This window comes from Alternaria alternata (assembly GCF_001642055.1).
Source record: "Alternaria alternata strain SRC1lrK2f unplaced genomic scaffold CC77scaffold_14, whole genome shotgun sequence".
Lineage (NCBI taxonomy): Eukaryota > Fungi > Ascomycota > Dothideomycetes > Pleosporales > Pleosporaceae > Alternaria > Alternaria alternata.
In genome coordinates this window covers 197,418-216,078 of record NW_017306203.1, presented here as the reverse complement: position 1 = coordinate 216,078, position 18,661 = coordinate 197,418, and the positions used below count along the sequence as shown (strand labels likewise).

The following is an 18,661-nucleotide window of genomic DNA, read 5'->3' as shown; positions in this document are numbered from 1 at the left end:
TACCGTACCTTCTCTGCCCCTCCTAATTCGTGTTTCGCCAACACTCATCAATGTCAGCAATGTCATCAGATGTATGAGCGTTACCTGGCACAGAAGACCATAGCGTACTACTCAATACAGTGAACTCACTCTCTCGGCGCTGACCCTGATGTCTGGACAGCGTAGCGTGACACCATCGTCGTTTGAACTAGCACAAGGTATACTTGAGGTGACAGTCTAACAGCCTGACACTCGACTTTGCATCAACTATGGAAAACACTGAGCAAGACTCACCATGGCAGTTGGAGAGACAGCGCCCTACTATGCTCGAGTCACTGTAAGTGGCCGTATGGTCATCGCCAAACACTACAGTAACCATGAATTAGGTCGATCGTGCGTTCAAGAATTCGGGACCAAAGCTTCAAGAGTACTATTCAGACCTGTTTGAATCTACGGCAGCAAAGCACTCGTACTATCCTGCTATACGAGCTGGGTTGTAGAGTTTGCTCACTCAATTTGAAGCCTCGAGGACCAGATCAACCACACTCACTCTTGCGGAACTTTGCAAAACTGTCCGATCTAACGCCCGACTGTTCTTTCTGTAACCTTATTGAAAAGTCATTTGACCAGCTTACGGACAAGAAGGATGAGACTACAGTGTGTGTCGTCAATTGTGGGAAGAAAGGTCTTGACATCCAATTGTGCTTTCGAATCCAGGACCCATATTGTGAGGGCCAACATGTGCAAATATTTTCTCCTGGCAAGTATTTTCCAACCAGAGATTGAAACCCTCCTAATTTGAAGGTAGAAATAAAGCAGACGCAGTGTCCTTTCGAAACACGTAACATTTGCTCAGATCCAAGGTCAAATGACCAGTTCAAGAAGATTACTACATGGATTAGTGATTGTATTCAAAGCCACGGGCAGTGCACAGCTCCGAACAAGGCGTTTGCGCCGACCCGCCTAATCAAGGTCGGGAAGGAAAGCATTCAAGATGCTCATCTTGTATCCTCGACTGGTCTGGTGCGCTACGCTGTATTGACATATTGTACGGACGTCCTCCACCGCTGTAGTGCTCCACGTGCTGACTTTGATGATTGAATACCAGGCTGGGGTCTATATCCCCAGTCTATGACATTAAAGGCCAACGTTGCAGAGAGGCATAGGTACCTAGACGCATCTCTGCTTCCTCAAACCCTGCAAGATGCGTTATTCGCCACTCAAAAGCTAGGGCTGGAGTACATATGGATCGACTCGATCTGTATATTGCAGGACGACCGCGATGACTGGGCAAAGGAAGCTGCTACCATGGCGGACGTATACTCGAATGGCTACGTGGTCATTTCAGCAACGGCTGCAAAAGCATCAACCCAAGGATTCCTATGGCCAAGGAAATCACCACTCAGTATCTCATGCACGTCTCCATCTGGTTCACAATTCGATGTGCAAGCCCGTCGAAACGACACACATTGGTGCAACTTGAATAGACATAACAACGAGTACCCGTTATTCTCCCGAGCGTGGTGCATGCAAGAGCGACACCTAGCAAGGAGGATCGTCCACTTTCTTCCCGGCGAAGTGCGCTTCGAATGCCGCACCCACGACACCTGTGAATGTGATGCTGTACCATGGCCACACCCCGAGCCCACTTCAGGCGACGACTACTACCGAGCTCTGCGTGCAGCATGTGAGTCCGGCAGTATTGGCGATGCAGAGTTCGCTGGGCTATGGAACAATCTCATCAAGGAATACACCGAGATGGGCATAACGCACAGAAGTGACTTACTTCCTGCACTCGGCGGCATTGCGAGAAGCCTTTCTCTCATCGCCCCAGGAACTTACCTTGCAGGACTTTGGGAAAAAGGCCTCGCGTTCCAACTCACATGGTACTGTGACGACTTCGACATGGACACCACGCCTATACGGCTGGAGAGTTTGCGCCAACCAACATGGTCGTGGATATCGTCTCCAGCGCAGATCTGGCCGGAGAATGTCTACAACTCTCCCAAGGACAACCTTCAATCGTTGGCGTCTTTGGTAACTTCGAATGTGGAACCACTGCGAAACGATCCTTATGGTGGGATCAAGAGTGTATCGATCGACCTCGAGGGCCCTGTAGCTTCTGGACCCGACGTTATGACGTTGTTCGAAAAGGTGGCGGCGGAAAGAGAATTATTCCTGACCTTCAATATTGATGCCAAGAATAAGTTCAGGGCCGCGAGAATGCGGCCAGAGACGTGGGAGCAATTACATGCAATCACGGATTGGCGATATGTCGTATGTCTTGCGTTGTATACGTATGAGACTCGATACCGAGGTCAGAATATTGGTCTGATGGATGGTCTACTGCTTCGGCGTTTGCGCGGGGACTCAATGTATGTGAGGATTGGCACCGTGACGTGGATGCCGTGGGAGTTGTTTGACAGATTCGCTGCAGATGCTGTCGTCAGTGTAGTCTAGTCGCGGATGTTACTTCGCTATGTATGCTCGCGAGAGGCTTTAAGGTGCGTCCTTGGGCGGAGAGGCACACTACGTCCCGAGGCGGATTGGTGGTGTGGAGCTTCGGCGCCTCTATTGCGAAGAGTTATAGAATTGACATTTACATGCGGTCTTAATTAATTAATTCTCCTTCAGATCAACAGGCTCCAATGAGGATCTCTGAAGTGCTGGTCGTGCTGTCGATCATTTCATTTGAACGCCACTTGAACGTAGTAGTGAGCTCGCTGAAGGCTCCGAAGAGTGGGGAAGGGAAACTCTACGGCGAGAACTAATCTGGCGAGACCTATCAGGCAAGCTTGGTCTGCAATAGCGTTCTTACTAGGTACTAATGATTTCATGTAACAAATCAAACACTATTGCCTCTTTGCATTGGCTTTGAGATAGATGTGGCGCATGTTAACAGTTTTCTAAGAGCATCATACGCTGCGTGCAGAGAACTGTGCTCGGTGTTCTTTCATGTGTTGATTAAAAGATGCTTACTACGCGCCCGACAATGCTTGCTTAAGGCCTGAGCGATGCTGTTCAGACCCTGGTCCGGTGTTAACTTCCTGATGTTGGTGAGCACCCACATCAAGCGTCTTAACTACCTGCTCGCGCCCTCTAGCTGAAGCTGCCTGCAGTGCGGCGCCGTACTCTCCACCCTGCGCATTGACCTCGGCGCCCGCGTCGAGCAGTGACCGAAGAATTCTAGATGAACCTTGAGACTTGTGTTGTAAAACGGAGTGCTGTTACACTCAGCTGAGGCTGAATGTATGACAAATGTTACGCTTTACCGCATATCATACATAGTCTAGACCTATGCTAGCTACTTAGCGCTAAATATTTTTACAGCTGCATTTGAAGGTAACGGCGCATCCGCTAAGCACTGTATTGGCCGCATTGCTTTTGGTTCTCAGCTGTATTCACGACGGCCTAGAACAGTCCGATCCATATCAGGCTGCTATTCCCAACTATATAGTAAGCAACCCCGCCTCAGCTACCATAATGCGACACCTTCAACATCATGGCAAATAAAAGACAAGACTACTTCATTTCTCCGAATTGGGACCTTCCACCTAATGATCCCATCAAGCTAGGAAGCGTCATCACGTCGCTCAGGAGCCCGATCGGCCAATTGCTTTTTACCCACCCAATGAAGATAACGTGTTGCCACCCACCAAGCTGTCAATCTCAATCACGACAGAGAAGTCTAAATCGGCTGCCTTTTCGAAAATGACCACATTTCTAAGCGGGCTGCTACGATTTGGTGCGGACGCTGGTGTCAATTGTGAGAGCAGGTATGCACAGCCCTGTATAGACTTTTGACACCCTTTAACATGATGCAGCGATAAGACATCGTTAACGTGCGATCGCATAGACACCAAGCAATTCATTCCGAACAAGAAATACCTCCAGCGCTGTGTCGATAATGAAGCGTTTCGTGACCATGTTAAGAGATAGGGTTTTCTCACCCCTGTATACATTATCACCGGTGTCAACACTGTAAATGGTGCGCGAGGTGCTACAGATACGTCACGCGCAGTTGAAGGACTTGTAGGTGTGCAAGTTGATGGCACTATCTGGAGCGGAGGCGCGGTTCGGGTCGGTGGAGGGCCAGAGATCAGGGGCGGATTAGGTACTAAGAGCGCAGTATCCTGGACTGGTACCACGGATTTCGTATATGCATATAAACTGAGTGTGGTCCGCACATTGTGGGGAGAGGTGGCAACTGAGCGCAGTCTCAGGGCCAAGGTCAAGTGCTGTTCTGTGAACAGCGGGTCTGAGAAGAGCGAGTCTGAGGAAGATGACTATGGAGTTCCTCTAGACGTGGAGCATCCAGATGACTTCAAAATTCAGCTCAAGGAGGATCAGAATGAGTTCGAGGTTGAGCTTGTGGAGGAAGATGATATTGGGGTTATCTACAATATTCCTGTAGGCCAATGATTTGGATTGAAAGTCCTTGTTCATGTGCATAGGGCGGTAAAGGTCGACGCAGTATCCCCTTACTCTACTCTGATTTTAGGTCTTCCCCATATGCAAACCCAGTCTCAATACCGAGTGGCATATTCGCTTCATGGGATATCTACAGAAACTGCGTCAAAGACACTCAGGTTACATTCCGAACGCGACAAGAGAAAGCGAAAACCCGCCAAGAACGCCCGAGTACGCAGCTCGTTTCTTCCAATCCGTGCCGTCAAACATACCCTTCTGAAAATCGGTTTTGGGCGAGCGAACTACAGCTCTTCATCAGAGTCTTCTTCGAGTAACTGGCGGGCAAGTTCTTCGGCGCGCGCAGCCAGGCGAGGCTTCTTGACTTGTGGAGGAGAATCAACGACGTCGACCTCGTCCGCCTCGTCGCCGTTACCCTCTTCGTTGTCTGAACTCCAGCGAGCCTCACTGCCATAGCCATGCTCGACCTCCATCTCTTCGTTGTCCTCAGGCTCCGTCACATCCTCATCCTTTTCACTATCAGAAGCCGGCGCAGCGCGCTTACGCTTCTTGGAACGACTTGTGGATACTGCGTTGTTGTTGCCAGCTGCACTGTACACATCATCGCGGTAAACATTATCGTCATCAGTCTGTGTGCCAACCGATCGGAACTTGCTCTTGTACGTCCCAGTTCTACGTGTCCGTCCGCTCTTCCGGTGATTGACACGCTTCTCGAGTGGAAACTCGGACAAGGGAATGATGTGTTCGGGATACCGCTCGTCGTCAGTGACCTCGCCGCCACCCTCAATCATCAGCCGGAAGTCGCGAGCGTGCTCGCGGAGATACCACATGGTGTGGTTCTTGGTCTCGTGAGCGGACGTGATCTGGCCACGTAGAGCGTCCAGTCCGCGCGCTTTTCCACCAACAGCGTTGATCGCATCGGTGATTGCTTGGAGGTCCGCCGAAGTCATGGTATCGTATGCATCGATGCCGTTGTCGTGGATAAAGGCGTTGATGGCTGTGTACATGGCGCAGATCTCGCCAGCCGTCCAGTGATCCCGCGTCTTCTTCTTTTCGTAGTCTGCGTTTGAGCGCCGCGAGATCTGGTCGATCCACTTGTTGTACGCATCTTTCCAGACCTTGTCGTTGGGATCGATGTCTTTGAGCTTTGAGATGCCGATGTGAATGTGCTGTACAATGCGAAAATGTGCAGTCAGTTCGTGTTGCAGTGTATATCTCGTGTAAATAATACTTACCTCATAGGCGTGTGTACGGGCGTTGAACCGGCGAAGAGCTATGCTAGGAGTAAAGACCTCGTGGTTGCCCTTGAAGTCGCGCTCCCAGCGGAAAGCAGCGACCTTGTTCCAGCGGACTACGACATCGCTCTTCTTCTCTTTATCCTTCTTTGGTACCTTGCGGCTCTCTAGGTCGGGAAAGAAGACGCTAGCACGCGCATCGTAGAGATCCTCGTCGGCAGAGTCTCGCTGCTCTGGGATGATATCAGTTTGCGTGAACCAGCCGCTGCCATCTGGCAACTTGATTTTAAAAGAGGCCTCGATCTTGGACGGGTCGGTGTCGTGGGGAGCGAACTTCTCGTGTGGAGAGTTTGGCTTGTTTTTGAGTTCTCGACCTGCGAATGGAGCGGGATCGTCGGAAAGGCCGCTCTCGCTATCGCTAGCGATGTCGGTGAAGTCGTGGACAGACGAGCTGGTGGCAGGCGCCTTGCCCTTATCTTTGCGCTGCGGCGTTGGCATCTCTGGCTCGATAGACGCCTGGTGGGCGGGACTGCCAATCGGGGTGGTTGTCATCTTGTTTCTTCCTCGTCAAGGTGGATTGACTGTGTCAGGCGATTAGTATTTGTTGGGGTTGAAGATTGCGCACAGTGGGGACGATTGTGCTTGAGCGCGTGAAAGAGCTTCGATTATCTGCCAGTTGAAGCGCGCCGGAAGGTCGAGCATAAGATGAAGCTAGTCACAAGGCAAGAAATTTGACTCTCGTGCGTCTCGCGCTTTGTGAAAGTTGTTGGAATGCAAAGGGTGACCTACTATTGCAGTTTTGATGGTGTTTGTCGTTGGTCATGGAGTAAGCCCTCCAAGATATACACGGAGGGGAGCGCAAGTTTGAGACTTCAAAACAAAGCTTAACGAATTGGGAAACTCTACGTCACTGCCTAGTTGGTGGGGGTTTGATTCACTTTTCGAGCACTGTGTAGAGTCGCTCATAGTAGTCAGGTCTATATCAGATCAGCTTCGGACGGTGCATGTTAAGGCATCAGTAGGCTTGTCGTGGACACGAAGGATACTTTTAAGGATAACGGCGATCGGGAAACCATCTCAAGTCTGTCGAGATTTTCTGAATTGCAGAAACAGTTCGCAAGCAGAATTGCCAACCACATGGAGCGAGTGAAAAGCACAGCTCATCAGTGTCTTTGTTTTGACAACCTCGAGGTGGCCGAATCATCTTCGAATCTGGGCGCTTGATCGGACGTCTTGTGCACAACAAAGCATTTCAGCAATATTGAAGTACGTAATAAAAGCGGATGGTCGAAACGAGCAACAAAGCACCTGATACATGTGTGCTTTCTCAGTAGAGTTCGACGGATACATGATAACCTCGAGGATAAGCAGATGTCCAAGACTTCAACTACAGTTCTTCACACCTGAACGCACATGAAGATTTCACAAATCAGGACATTACATCGATTTTATTTGGAGTCTGCATTAGAAATTACGAGACGAAGGTTCCATAGCATTCATCGCCTCGTCAGCTCTCATCGCCTTTACACGCTTCAAACAAAAAGCGCGATAGCAGCGCCAAGTCCCATCAACATAGGCGCACCGGTAGCCATCGGTGCGCCACCCTCAGTCGCTTCAGGCTGCGCCGCACTCCCAGAGGGACCCGTCTCAGCAGCATCTCCGGTACCGGTAGACGCAGCACTCGACAGAGTAGGGGTAGCCGCCTGAGTCGCGTCCAGCTTCTCCGTCCCCGCAGTAAGAACAAGGTAATAGGTCTCAAGATCCGACGCCGGATAGGGTGTCGAGAACGAGTATCCCTCGTCAGCTTCCTCACCACTCGAAAGCTCGCTGCAAACAGACGGCAAATTAGTGCGAGAGAGAGTCTCGGAGCCAGAGGGTAAGGTCAAGGTGAATTCCGCAGTTTCGGTACCGGCTGGGTCCGATCCGCGCGCAGGATAGGTATACGTATAAGTCAACGTCTCCTCCGATGTCGAGGCGTAAACCGTTCCGGCGCAGACAAGCGGAGCGACTAGCTCCGCAGAATAGGATATAGTACATGTGCGGTTCGAATCGGCCTCATCTGGGGTAGGCCAGTTGCAGAAATAGTTATAGGATTTGTCGCCGTCGTCGTCACCGAGGATTCCACCGATTCCAGCTGGAAGTGGAATGTCAATGCCGAAAACAGTAGGGCCAACAGTCATGGTCATTGGGCCACCGCCTAAATTGAGAGCAGAGGTATCGGTGCCGTTGTCGTAGTCAGCGACGATGGTGGTATGTGTTCCATTGGCGTTGACGACGGATCCAACCCAGCCAATTTTGGTTACCGGCTGGTAGAAACGGGGCATCCAGAATGAGGTTGTTACTTGCGCGGTCGCACTAGCTGCGAACAGCATGGTCGGGAGAAGAGATGCCATCGTAGTGATAATGACAGTCGTTTTAACGCGGGGAGAGGATATTCTGCGATGACTTCCGACACAAGCCTTTTGCACGGGGTCTTGACGCTTCTTAAGATTTGTCTCTTGGCATCTCACCGGTTAGCGGGATGCAAGGCGCACCGCAGCAGCCTCGCATAGACGGATACTGTGCCGCATCAGGCGTCCGTAGTAGCTTGGCACTCCGCTGGGGGTGGATCGCGTCTCTTAATCTGTGGGGTGGCGTACAACCTGGTCTTGTGTATTTACCCCAGATTGGGCTGGCGGCTGGTGGCCTCACCAACAACAACAATGGGTACGCGGGTCTAATCTGTATGCAACGGGTTGATTGGCATGTCTGGCGATACATATGCGGCTGTGCATGGCTGTGTAGTTCACGTGCGATGGAAACAACCTTGCGTTAATGAGAATACGCTGGATGTGTGGGCAATCGTGTTGGTGGTGTCTGGTGATGATTGGGGCAAATATGAGCGACCGTTGGCGGGTAGCCGCTGAGAGGACTATGATTGGTGGAACGCACTGAGGTCGCTCATCATGCGAGCAGCCGCTGATGGTGGCTGTAGAATTTCGATGGCCCTGGGCAAAGTTCTGTCGGACCTACGCGGTGGAAGACTCTGCCAGGCTTCGACTGTGATGTCAAAAGCATCGCGCAGATAGCGCAAGCAGGGCTCGTCCAAACAGGCACGGTATTGACTTGTCTCGCAAGCCCATGGCGTACTTCAGCGTTGGTAGGCCTTTTCATCAACGCATCCCATCTATCCCAGTATTACCTACTTCTATCTTCCATCGCGCAATGTCTTCGAAGAATAAGTCGGCCGGTATGCAAGAATTGCGCGAGTATGGCATAGAGGTTTCAACGTCGTTACGTATCTTGCGCCATCATAATGACTTTACAGCACACGCCTATCTTCAACCCTTCGTTGTGAAGCGACAGGTCTCGAGCGCGACAAAGGTGGTAACAGCCTTGGCGGTACGCGTGCGCTTGCGATGTGTGTGCGTTGTTCAGAAAGCACAAACATCAAAAGAGTGAGTCATATTGAAGTTGAAGAAGACAGGAGATGCGACGCGGTCATATAGCCAGACGGTGCCTCAGTCGCCAGTTGTCATTGAGAATTCGGCCGTATAAGTGGGTCTCGTCCATCGGCTTACAAGTATAGCCGAGTGCGCGTCATGCCCCTTGATTGGTAATCGCAACATTCCTCGGACGGCGTTACTTATCAATTGCAAGTGCAGCGTCGCGATTCAATAACGAACACCAGAAAGATGCCTCCTCGACACGACATAGAAGGCGTTATGCCAGATGAGCGCGCGCCCTTGCTCCAGCATGCCGACGTACGCCAGCGCACGCCCACGCCATCGGAATGCGACGACACAATAGATGAGCCGCAAAAGGCGACATCGAGGACCTGGTTTTATGTTTGGAGAGGACTTTTGGCGTTGTTTGTCATACTAGTTGTCGTTGTTTTTATCAAGGGATGGATTGACGCAGACGACGTTGATGTATGTATCTCCCAGTGGCAAATCACACAGTCCCGCAAAGCTCACAGTATGCGACATAGTTTGATCTCAAAGGCGCGTTAAAGCGTGCGTTGGGTGGAGGCTTGAGTGGTGCTGCGGCGATGATCCTGCAAGTATTGCTCTTGATGCCCATTCGTACCATCATGAACTACCAATACCGCCACGGAACATCAACGACCGTGGCAACAAAGACATTGTACGCAGACGGCGGCATTAGCCGATACTACCAAGGTATGGGCGCTGCACTCGTTCAAGGGCCTATTGCACGATTTGGAGACACAGCCGCCAATGCTGGTATCCTCGCCTTGCTCCAATCCAACGGTTTCTTGAAACAGCTTCCATCTCCCGTCCAAACGATCTTCGCATCTGCGTGCGCCGCATCTTTCAGGATGCTACTCACTCCCATCGATACGCTGAAGACCACACTGCAAGCCCAGGGATCTAGTGGCTGGGCGCTCCTCCGGCAACGTATCAAGACTGACGGCATTGGCAGTCTCTGGTGGGGTGCATTCGCTACTGCGGCAGCGACCTTTGTCGGACATTACCCTTGGTTTGCCGTATACAACTTTCTCTCCGAGACCATTCCAGATCCAACGAGACAGCAAATTGGGTGGTGGTTGCTACGTGCTGCTTTCATTGGCTTTTGCGCATCGGTCGTTTCGGACACCATATCCAACTCGTTGCGCGTCGTAAAGACATATCGACAGGTCAATGATAAGAGGATATCCTACACTGAAGCAGCCAAGGAGGTCATTCGTAAAGACGGGAAGATGGGTCTATTCGGACGAGGATTGAAGACGAGAATCATCGCGAATGGTCTGCAGGGTATACTGTTTTCGATTTTATGGAAGCTATTCTTGAAGATCTGGGAAGACAAGACGGGTTAGAACTAAAAGCATATCGAATACGATACATAGATTGGGCTAGAGGGATTTTGGCGTCGATTTGATATCCTGCAGTTTGCATGGCTGGTCGACCGATTTAGAACAGGTATTCGGTCAAAACCGAGGTAAGCCCTCGAACAACATCAGCTCAAATATACTTGTACACACTTGCTTCTAACCCACTCAGTCGCAGTATGCGCAAAACCTACTTCATTTTGTAGTGCTCCGATGACGACATGTATAAGCAATAAGCTACGAACACTTCTCGCTTCACTGAATTTACAACCGTCACTGAGAGAGCTTCCTACATATGTTTATACGAAGGACAACCGGCTTTACGTTTGAATACGGTCACACTGTGAGCTATCTTCAGGTTCTTGGATTCGCTTTCCCTGCTCTCTTTGCCTTCTTCCCATCTTGTTCTCCTGCGTCACCCTTCTCCCGCTTTCGCTTTGGCGACGATTTCCTGCTTCCCTTCGCATCACTACCCGATGATGCATCCTTATCAGCCTCCTTTGAAACTTCAACAGCGACCGACCCATCCTTTTGAAACCTCAGCAGCTCCTCTTCTGTGATAGTTGGGATGAATATAGGACCACCGTTGTCGGTTGGGAGGAGTCCTCGCATCTTCTTCCGCATTTCGGCAATCTTGCTCGCCCTACCATCGAGCTTTCCCCTGATGGATGTTGCATCGCGCGCAGGTCTTGGTCCTACGGCTTCTCCATTTGTATCCTTGAGCGTCTTGCCTTCGAAGTAGGCGTTGAAAGGAACCATGATGTTGGAGGGACCGGGGAGCTTGATCATGTGGCCTGCTTCGATGGTGGCGCGGAGCTTGCGGTGGAAGAACGTCATCCATGCGTCTTCGAGGGGTGTGTACATGAGTACGTTCTTCTTGGTGTTGATACCGTGCTCGTGGAAGACGCCGCTGCGCCATCTGGTAATGGCGGCGATTTGCTGTTTGGATTTCCAGTCGACTTCATCGTGCTCGACCTCCGTGTAGGTCAGAGTTTTACGTTCGTCGGTCATGGTGTTACGGAGCTTGATGGTGAGCTTGTGGGGCGAGACATTACCGGTCCGTGGGGCAGAGACATTGCCTTCCAGTAGTACCCACTTGGCCATCTCATCTGAAGAGGTGTCTTCGCTGGTTCCTGCCTTGGCTTGGTGATGAATGTCAAAGGTATCGTGGACTGGCGGATCGCGATCGTTCATCGGCTTGCCCTTAGTAGTCAGCCTCTTTGCAAAACCCTCAACAGGCTGTCCCAGGGATGCTAGCCGCTTTCCAAGGGCTGGAGATGTCGAGAGAAATTGGTCCAAGGTAAGCTGTACTCCCTTCCTGTCCTGTGTGTTGAGCTTGGTTTGGATTTTTAACAGTTCATCGTTCTCATTGCCATCAACACTGTTGACATAGTTGAAGTAACCATAATGGTCGAAGTATTTCTCGTCTATCCATAGAGAATCGTCAGCGTCTTTCAAGGTGTCTCCAGTGATCTCAGCATCCACGGGAGTAGCTGGTGTATCGGTCGCCAAATCCTTTGCAATAGGCGTATCTCCTTCCTGTCTTGCCAGGGTAATGGCCATCGATGTTCCTCCGCCTGGCGTGCCAGAGGTGGCTGCGCTGTCGACCAACGTCCAGCCACTGGGGTTCGATTCTCCGCCGAAGGTCAACTGCCACTCATTGTAGTGCGAAGCCTTGGTCTTGTTGATAGGCTGCCACCCGTAATGAGAGGAGTCTTCACGTTGTTGAGCAAGCGATCGCAGCTCCGACGGTACCAAGCGCTCTGACAGTTCCGCCAAATCTCCTTCATCTTCCTCCAGCGCCCTGAGATGATTCTTCATGCGTACGGATTGTATCTTCTCTGGTTCAGTAGCTTCGATAAGGTCGCCGTTCTGAAAGTCAGGAGTGCGGTGTGGCGCGAGTGGATGAGGACGGTTGAGGCCCATATTGGCGTAATGGAATATGCGTTTGGGATTGCTAGTCGCGTCAGTGGTGTTGCTATACGAGCTCAGATCGGTACTGGCTACGCAGCAACAGTTTTCGTTATCCTGCCAGGCAGGGTCTTCCGAAGGGGCGCGAATGCCTGTATGTGGTGGGGATGGTGGCTCCGAGTCACCCCATCTAACGAAAGGTTGGCCGTGATGGCTCATTTTGTTCTTTGTAGTTGTGGTGGTGGTTGAGATTGTGGTTGAGTGGACGAGTTGCACTGGACTGGTGTTTGGTGGCAAGCCAGTTGGTAAGTCCGTCCAAATCACAGAATGATATGGAGTTGAGTGATTTAAATGAGTTTGCTGCGGAGGGAGGTATTCACATGTATCCCCTTAGGAGATAGTGTCTCATACGAGCGGACCTATACCGACACCGCTTGCTTGTTTTGTCGCGCACCATGAGCATATAAAGAGTCTCGAGAGACATTGGAGCTAGTCTGGAACAGAGATGTTGTGAACGTCAGCGATTGGCTCACAACTGTTCGAGTCGCTGGTCACGTCGGCATCAAGCGCGATATCTTTCTACCACGGCGAGACACGGACCACTTTCGCAGTTCCATCCACACCGTGCATGGCACCCCCACCCACGAGATTTGCTACATGCGACGCTTTTTCTGGGGTATCAGACAACCTTATCGCCTCGAAACACGCAACGACGATGGCTTCGACCAACCTCGACGACGGCACCTGGACGATAGACGCGCTCAAGATCAGGATCATAAGCCACCCACTATTCAAGCAGCATGGAATGGAGATGCCAGCAAAAATACTAGAGCAGGATCTCAAAAGTGCCGCCCGATTCTTTGACCAACACGACTCGTCGAGTACGATAGCGGACGGCAAGACCCCTCGACCACTGGAGTACCAGTCCTACACTGTCAACCCCGATCTGAGACCTATGGCTGCTGCAGCTGGCCTGAACAATACTCATGGAAAGGAGTTTAGCAAGGCTGTTCTCGCCCAGTGGTTACAGCGGTGGGATGTCGATCATGCCCCGCGCATGGCCATGTTCCTGCCACGCCAAAAGAAGGATGGCAAGTCTGTTGTCCCAAGGAAGATTGTCCCGACACAAAACCAGCCTGAAATGAAACCAGCAGATTCTAGGAAACGCAAAACTGTGTCGACCATGTCTTTCGTGCCACAGAAGCGCCAGAGCAGGACCAGAACGATGGCCAAAGACGACGATGTCGAGATGCTCAACGAAGGCGACCTGAGTGACGACCGTTACCACACGCAGTCTACGCCGACAGCTGGCACGCTGACTCGGGAACAACGCCAGGAGAACACAAACTCTCATGAGTCTCGAACCAGCCGAACGATTGCTACCGAGACACACCTCGACGCAAGCAAACACAGGGTGCTACGAGCGCGCAAACTGGTCGCCGAGGACCAAGACCACGATCCTACAGACGATGCCACGGGCCGCATCGGTGAGGAAGACAATGATATAGTTGAAGCTGGTACCGAACAGTCGCAAGGGTTCGCTGGGAGACGACGCGGCCCTGGACTGAAGGTGACCAGGAGTCGAAAAGCTCGGAAGAAAGCCACGAGAGCTGGCGCGACAAAGACTGTGGAGCAACTAGCAGATGAACAGCAGCAGAAAGATGATGAAGAAGAGCTGAGGATCTACAACAAGCTTCAGCAGGGGCGCTATTCTGATCCTCTTCTCGCAGACACCTATCGTGTCAGGAACAAGACAGTCCTTGCGCGTATGGAAGGGCACGTTCGACCTGGTGTTAAGCCGGCACCTAGCGAACAACTGGGCACACGACGCCTCTACGAGCGTGAGGTAGACCAAGCAAAGGAGGAAGGACGGGATCTAGACCTCTGGATGGGTGGACCCTCGCCTTGACGTGCTTCGTAGGACGACATTAGGAAACAACTTCAAGAAGAAGGATAGTAGAATCTGGCTCCGATTCGTTTATGTGGTTGACACCGGTGTGGAAGGACAAAGGATAGGCTTTGTTTGTTCAGAATGGGAATAAATAAAGTATATAGAGATGAATTTGTAGTGTTTTATCTACTTGTGAAGTAGTCCTTATATCCCTCAGCTTCTCATCTGTCTTCAAGTTTGACTCTATAGTCGTTTGTCGTGGACAACAATATCACGCACAATGCTCTATGGGTGCTGCGATCTTTCCTCTAGAGGCTTCGTATCCTTTGTTGAGTAGGAAAAGCGCGGAAGCGGGAGGACCTCACAACTCCATTGTACTTAGCACTACCAACGAACACAAAGAGAACGACTTGTAACCCGGATTTTGCGAATTCTGGGAGGTAGCTTCCCGTCATGTCGCCCTCAGAATCTACACACGTCTTCAAAAGCTCGCATTCGTGCCCATTCTTGCTCTGCTTTTCCAATCAAGTTAATATCCATCATCGTGATCAAAAATGCCACCCAAAACACCAAGAGATAGCTCAAATGAGAAAAACAACAAAGAAGAGCTCCCCCAGAGTCAAGGAACTAGAGTCCTACGTGACCGTAACCCAAAACCAGCAACGTCGCAAGGGCTGCCATCATCTTCGAGTAATCAATTCTCAGCCACGAACAAAGGCACGGGATCTGGAGGTGACATCGGTGTATTTAAGCGTCCTCGAGAAATCGTAGACCGGGATCTAAAAACTCGGAGACAGAAACTGATTAAAACACTACAGAATGCGGAGAAGGCAGCCGAGATACCTGATTTTGAAACGCATCTTAGAGACCAGGTCCGAGCAAAAGAGCTCAATGAGGACGATCAAGAGGAAATCATAGCTGTGGCAAACAAAGCAGTCGGCGGGAGCAACAAATTCAAAGCCGATGTACGCTCGAAGGCGCATGAGAATCGATGCATGGCAATTTCCTTATACGAAGACTTCTTGTATTATCAAACGCCCGAACATCGGTTGCAGTATAGGGAGGAATTCGATAAAACGAAGCGTATAAAGGCAAAGCCCATGAGAAAGGGACTACCGCCTGCTATTCTTACAGAGGACGCAAAATATGATAAGAAGTTGCGTCCGTTTATTGATCTATTTGAACAGGATAATGTCGGAGCGACAGAGGAGATAGACTACGAGAAGATGGGTCCCAATAACTTGCATGTAGGGCTTCCAAGGGCAAGAAGATTTGCAGTAGGATTAGGTAGGCCTAGAAATCCACGTCTGCTGTCGCCAATAAAACTGCCTCTGGATATTGAGGCAATAGAGAGGAGAAGAAGGGAGATTGAAGACGCGGAAGGTGATCAATCTCTTACGTACGAATCCCATTCCGGGCGGCGGAAACGAGATTTAGAACTTCCATCACCTCTACCAATAACTCGTGGTTCAAGCGGAACTCATTTGGAGAGCGGACTGCACATCGCAGCTAGAGAAACATCATTCGACTGGAAAACTTCCTATGATAAACGAGGTGCAGTAGCACCCGGCCGCACGCTGATCATGCCAGCAAAGCCCACATTGGAGCTACAAGGAGACGAGCTTAATGAGTTCTCCAAGCCACCAATGACGCCTATTGAATACAACGCAAGTGTTGGCCACCATCATGTCGAGACCACGTCTTGGGCAGAAGCTACAAACGGTCGTAGAGAACGGGCGAAGGAAGAGACTATGAACAGGATGCCAGAAAGTGATCTCGAATCCAGTGATGAAGACTCGAGTGACGACGAAGGTGATGAGTTTGCGATTAGCTACCGTCAATGTAGCAGCCTGAAAGACTGTCCGTGCGGTAGTGAAGATGATGATGGTCATGGCGGTGGTAGTGGTCATGGGCACCACAAAGAGGAGAATAGTGGTCCCGGAGCGCCGCTCAGCATCGCCGGAGGACCACTTGATAACTCGCAAACGACTCAACCCCGCACAGAAATCAACCCCGACACCAATATTGATTTGGATCAGAACACCTCACCCACTACGAAGACTACACCGAGAACACAGTCCGGAGCCGACAAGATGGCTGGGCCTCCGACAGCAAGTCACGACTACAAGAGTGGTATATACAACCGCCACCAACTCCGACAAGGTCTTAAGTACCTAGGTCTGAGTCAGAATGCACCTGAGCTGAAGGAACTGCATGATCGCATCGACAAATGGGATAGGGAGAACGCGCCTGACGCGGTGCACAAGTATATCATCAAGGACAAGCACACTGCAGTATCCTTCATGAAAAATCCCAAGGTTTTTGACGACAATTGGATGGCTCAGGTCAAGGCCAAGCTCGACGAGCAGGATCCTCCAGACGAGAAATCTGAACATGGATCAGATGAAGAATTCGAAGAGGGACAAGAAGAGTATTCTGAAGAAGGACGAGACCAAGGCTTCCATGAAGAGCAAGATTCCGACCCAGAAGACGTTGACGAAGATGACATGAACGTTGATCACGCTTTCGAACAAGGCGATTCTGGTAAGATCTTGATGAGTGGTGTGGTAGAAGGAGTATTCACTATATCGACAGAGCAGCAAACGACCAACCATACGACCATTGCGTCATCTCACACTTTCAAGACCCCACGAGCGACTAAGTCTGGAGAGAAAGCCACCGGAGCCGCTGGGAATGAAATGCCGAGGAGGTCAGAGGGCAATATCAAAAAGTAGAATGCCCCGCTACCTCCTTCGTAAAGCAAAGAGAGACTGATCGAGCAAAGCGTAACTGTATCGAAGCAAACAACTTCAGCGAGCAATCGATCAACGAAGACCGCAAGCCAGAACACTAGCAAGCAGACACTTCTAGTAAAGTCTCCCACCGATGTCACCCAGCGCTTCGCCAATATCATCTTCAAGATGGCCGAACCACCGCATGTGCCCCTTATGTTGAAGTTGCGACTTAGTTCGGACAACCTCCGCCAGGAACAGCTCCGCATCGACGCCGATGCAAAGTCAAAGGTACGTTATGACTGTAGGTGACGCTGGTGAGATAGATACTGACTTCGTAATGCTACGTTGACAGCTACCCGAAGCCGACGCGGACAACGCAACTAGCGCTACAGAACAAGTCATTGCTGGCGAAGCATCTGACGCCAATACACAAGAGACTAGGCGTGTGACGCGCGGTATGCGAGCTCTTGGCAGTACACAGATAGGCGGTACACAAATGGTCGTTACACAAATGGACGGTACGCAGATGGGCGGGATGCAGGAGGGCGGTAATCAGATGGGCACCATGCCGGTACCGATGGATAGTGCTTTGGATCCTCCAGGTCTGATCCCGCGCTCGCACTTCACCGACCCAGAAGAACGCCGTCAGTATGTGTGGGATACCCGTCACTTGCGACCAGCGCGCATGAAGACAACACCCCCAGCTGCTCTCGCTAGACGCCGCCGCGAGGACGCTGCATTCGAAGCCGCTACGCAGAAGAGGCTCAAGGAGGAACGCAAGGCGCGCGAAGCCAACGAGGAGGAGTTTCGTCGCAGGCGGGAAGAATTCATCGTGAAGGACAAGAAGGCGCGGAGGTGGGCTAAGGCCATCGAAGACGATATGGAGTTCTGGTACAAATCGCCTCTTGTCCGTAATATCAGGAACGGAGCTGATCCTAACCCTGAAGTGCTGGAGCAGCGTCGCAAGCTCAAGCAAGACGGTATGATGAGGGGCATGAATCCTTACCCGGGCGAGAAGGGTAATATGATGTCTTCCGAGGAGAAGGAGAAGGAGATAGAAGAGATGCGGGAGTTTCTGGCACTTCAAGCAGCCAAGGGTGAAACTTACTTCCCCCCTCGCTAGGACACACTAGGAGGTATGGCTCCAGATAGCTGTCAGTAAGCCTTAAACTGAAGTAGCCGCTGATAGATGATATGGGGATGGGAAGTATTGCTCTCTCGCCGCTTCGTCGCAGGAACTGGTAGGGATGATCTTCTAGCCATGCAATACAACATTTACCCATCGTTCTTTCTCACGATACACCATCTTCTTATGAATTGAGTATAACATGCCAGGACACGTAGTAGCGGAGACAAATGTGTGAAGCAAGCCAGCATCTCTTGGTGTAAGACTTTGGTAGCAATTAGGATGCCCATTTGGTGTGCTGTAGCAGATGTACACCGTGAAGGGTCGTGTGTTGACATCCGTGTCAAGTATTGTATCCCGCGTCAAGTATTGCGTCCCGCGTCAGCAGTATGATGGCCGTTGGATCGGGGCAGTACGCCGTAGCTGATGTACAATATCATTAGTGCTAGAATCCGATCGAATCAGTTCGCAGTTGCCATCGACCTAAGTAATTCATCGTGAAAACACAATCTCGGCGACTCTCTTGTG

General features: G+C 51.0%; 9 protein-coding genes across 9 annotated transcripts; 5 read left to right on the top strand and 4 right to left on the bottom strand.

Annotated features, from left to right (window-relative positions):
• The first annotated feature begins 51 nt into the window (after positions 1–51).
• Positions 52–2,589, top strand: CC77DRAFT_992027 (HET-domain-containing protein). Its single transcript, XM_018536373.1, has 4 exons — positions 52–316; positions 366–739; positions 788–1,027; positions 1,088–2,589. Exons 1-4 carry the CDS (start codon positions 249–251, stop codon positions 2,437–2,439), a joined length of 2,034 nt encoding a protein of 677 aa, XP_018384277.1. The 5' UTR covers positions 52–248; the 3' UTR covers positions 2,440–2,589.
• Positions 2,590–2,957: 368 nt separating this feature from the next.
• CC77DRAFT_938961 (hypothetical protein) lies at positions 2,958–3,167 on the bottom strand (the record flags this gene model as incomplete). The annotated part of the gene is made up of 1 exon (XM_018534651.1): positions 2,958–3,167. A coding segment is annotated over one exon (210 nt), but the record flags the coding sequence as incomplete, so codon positions are not given.
• A 480-nt stretch (positions 3,168–3,647) lies between these two features.
• On the top strand, positions 3,648–4,401 carry CC77DRAFT_1051323 (hypothetical protein; the record flags this gene model as incomplete). The annotated part of the gene is made up of 2 exons (XM_018527664.1): positions 3,648–3,745; positions 3,986–4,401. The coding sequence occupies exons 1-2, from the start codon at positions 3,691–3,693 to the stop codon at positions 4,399–4,401; spliced, it is 471 nt and encodes a 156-aa protein (XP_018384275.1). The 5' UTR covers positions 3,648–3,690.
• Positions 4,402–4,904: 503 nt separating this feature from the next.
• CC77DRAFT_896893 (hypothetical protein) lies at positions 4,905–6,080 on the bottom strand (the record flags this gene model as incomplete). The annotated part of the gene is made up of 2 exons (XM_018533540.1): positions 4,905–5,576; positions 5,643–6,080. Coding segments are annotated over 2 exons (1,110 nt in total), but the record flags the coding sequence as incomplete, so codon positions are not given.
• A 1,003-nt stretch (positions 6,081–7,083) lies between these two features.
• CC77DRAFT_173706 (hypothetical protein) lies at positions 7,084–8,398 on the bottom strand. The gene has a single exon (XM_018530453.1). It carries the CDS (start codon positions 8,033–8,035, stop codon positions 7,175–7,177), a length of 861 nt encoding a protein of 286 aa, XP_018384273.1. The 5' UTR covers positions 8,036–8,398; the 3' UTR covers positions 7,084–7,174.
• Positions 8,399–9,346: 948 nt separating this feature from the next.
• On the top strand, positions 9,347–10,458 carry CC77DRAFT_939153 (mitochondrial carrier; the record flags this gene model as incomplete). Its single annotated transcript, XM_018534662.1, has 2 exons — positions 9,347–9,553; positions 9,613–10,458. The coding sequence occupies 2 exons, from the start codon at positions 9,347–9,349 to the stop codon at positions 10,456–10,458; spliced, it is 1,053 nt and encodes a 350-aa protein (XP_018384272.1).
• A 642-nt stretch (positions 10,459–11,100) lies between these two features.
• Positions 11,101–11,319, bottom strand: CC77DRAFT_909995 (hypothetical protein; the record flags this gene model as incomplete). The annotated part of the gene is made up of 1 exon (XM_018533636.1): positions 11,101–11,319. A coding segment is annotated over one exon (219 nt), but the record flags the coding sequence as incomplete, so codon positions are not given.
• Positions 11,320–12,780: 1,461 nt separating this feature from the next.
• CC77DRAFT_1072875 (hypothetical protein) lies at positions 12,781–14,418 on the top strand. The gene has a single exon (XM_018529170.1). It carries the CDS (start codon positions 13,010–13,012, stop codon positions 14,288–14,290), a length of 1,281 nt encoding a protein of 426 aa, XP_018384270.1. The 5' UTR covers positions 12,781–13,009; the 3' UTR covers positions 14,291–14,418.
• Positions 14,419–14,826: 408 nt separating this feature from the next.
• Positions 14,827–18,130, top strand: CC77DRAFT_1010088 (hypothetical protein; the record flags this gene model as incomplete). Its single annotated transcript, XM_018523626.1, has 3 exons — positions 14,827–16,982; positions 17,034–17,295; positions 17,360–18,130. The coding sequence occupies 3 exons, from the start codon at positions 14,827–14,829 to the stop codon at positions 18,128–18,130; spliced, it is 3,189 nt and encodes a 1,062-aa protein (XP_018384269.1).
• Between the last annotated feature and the right edge of the window lie 531 nt (positions 18,131–18,661).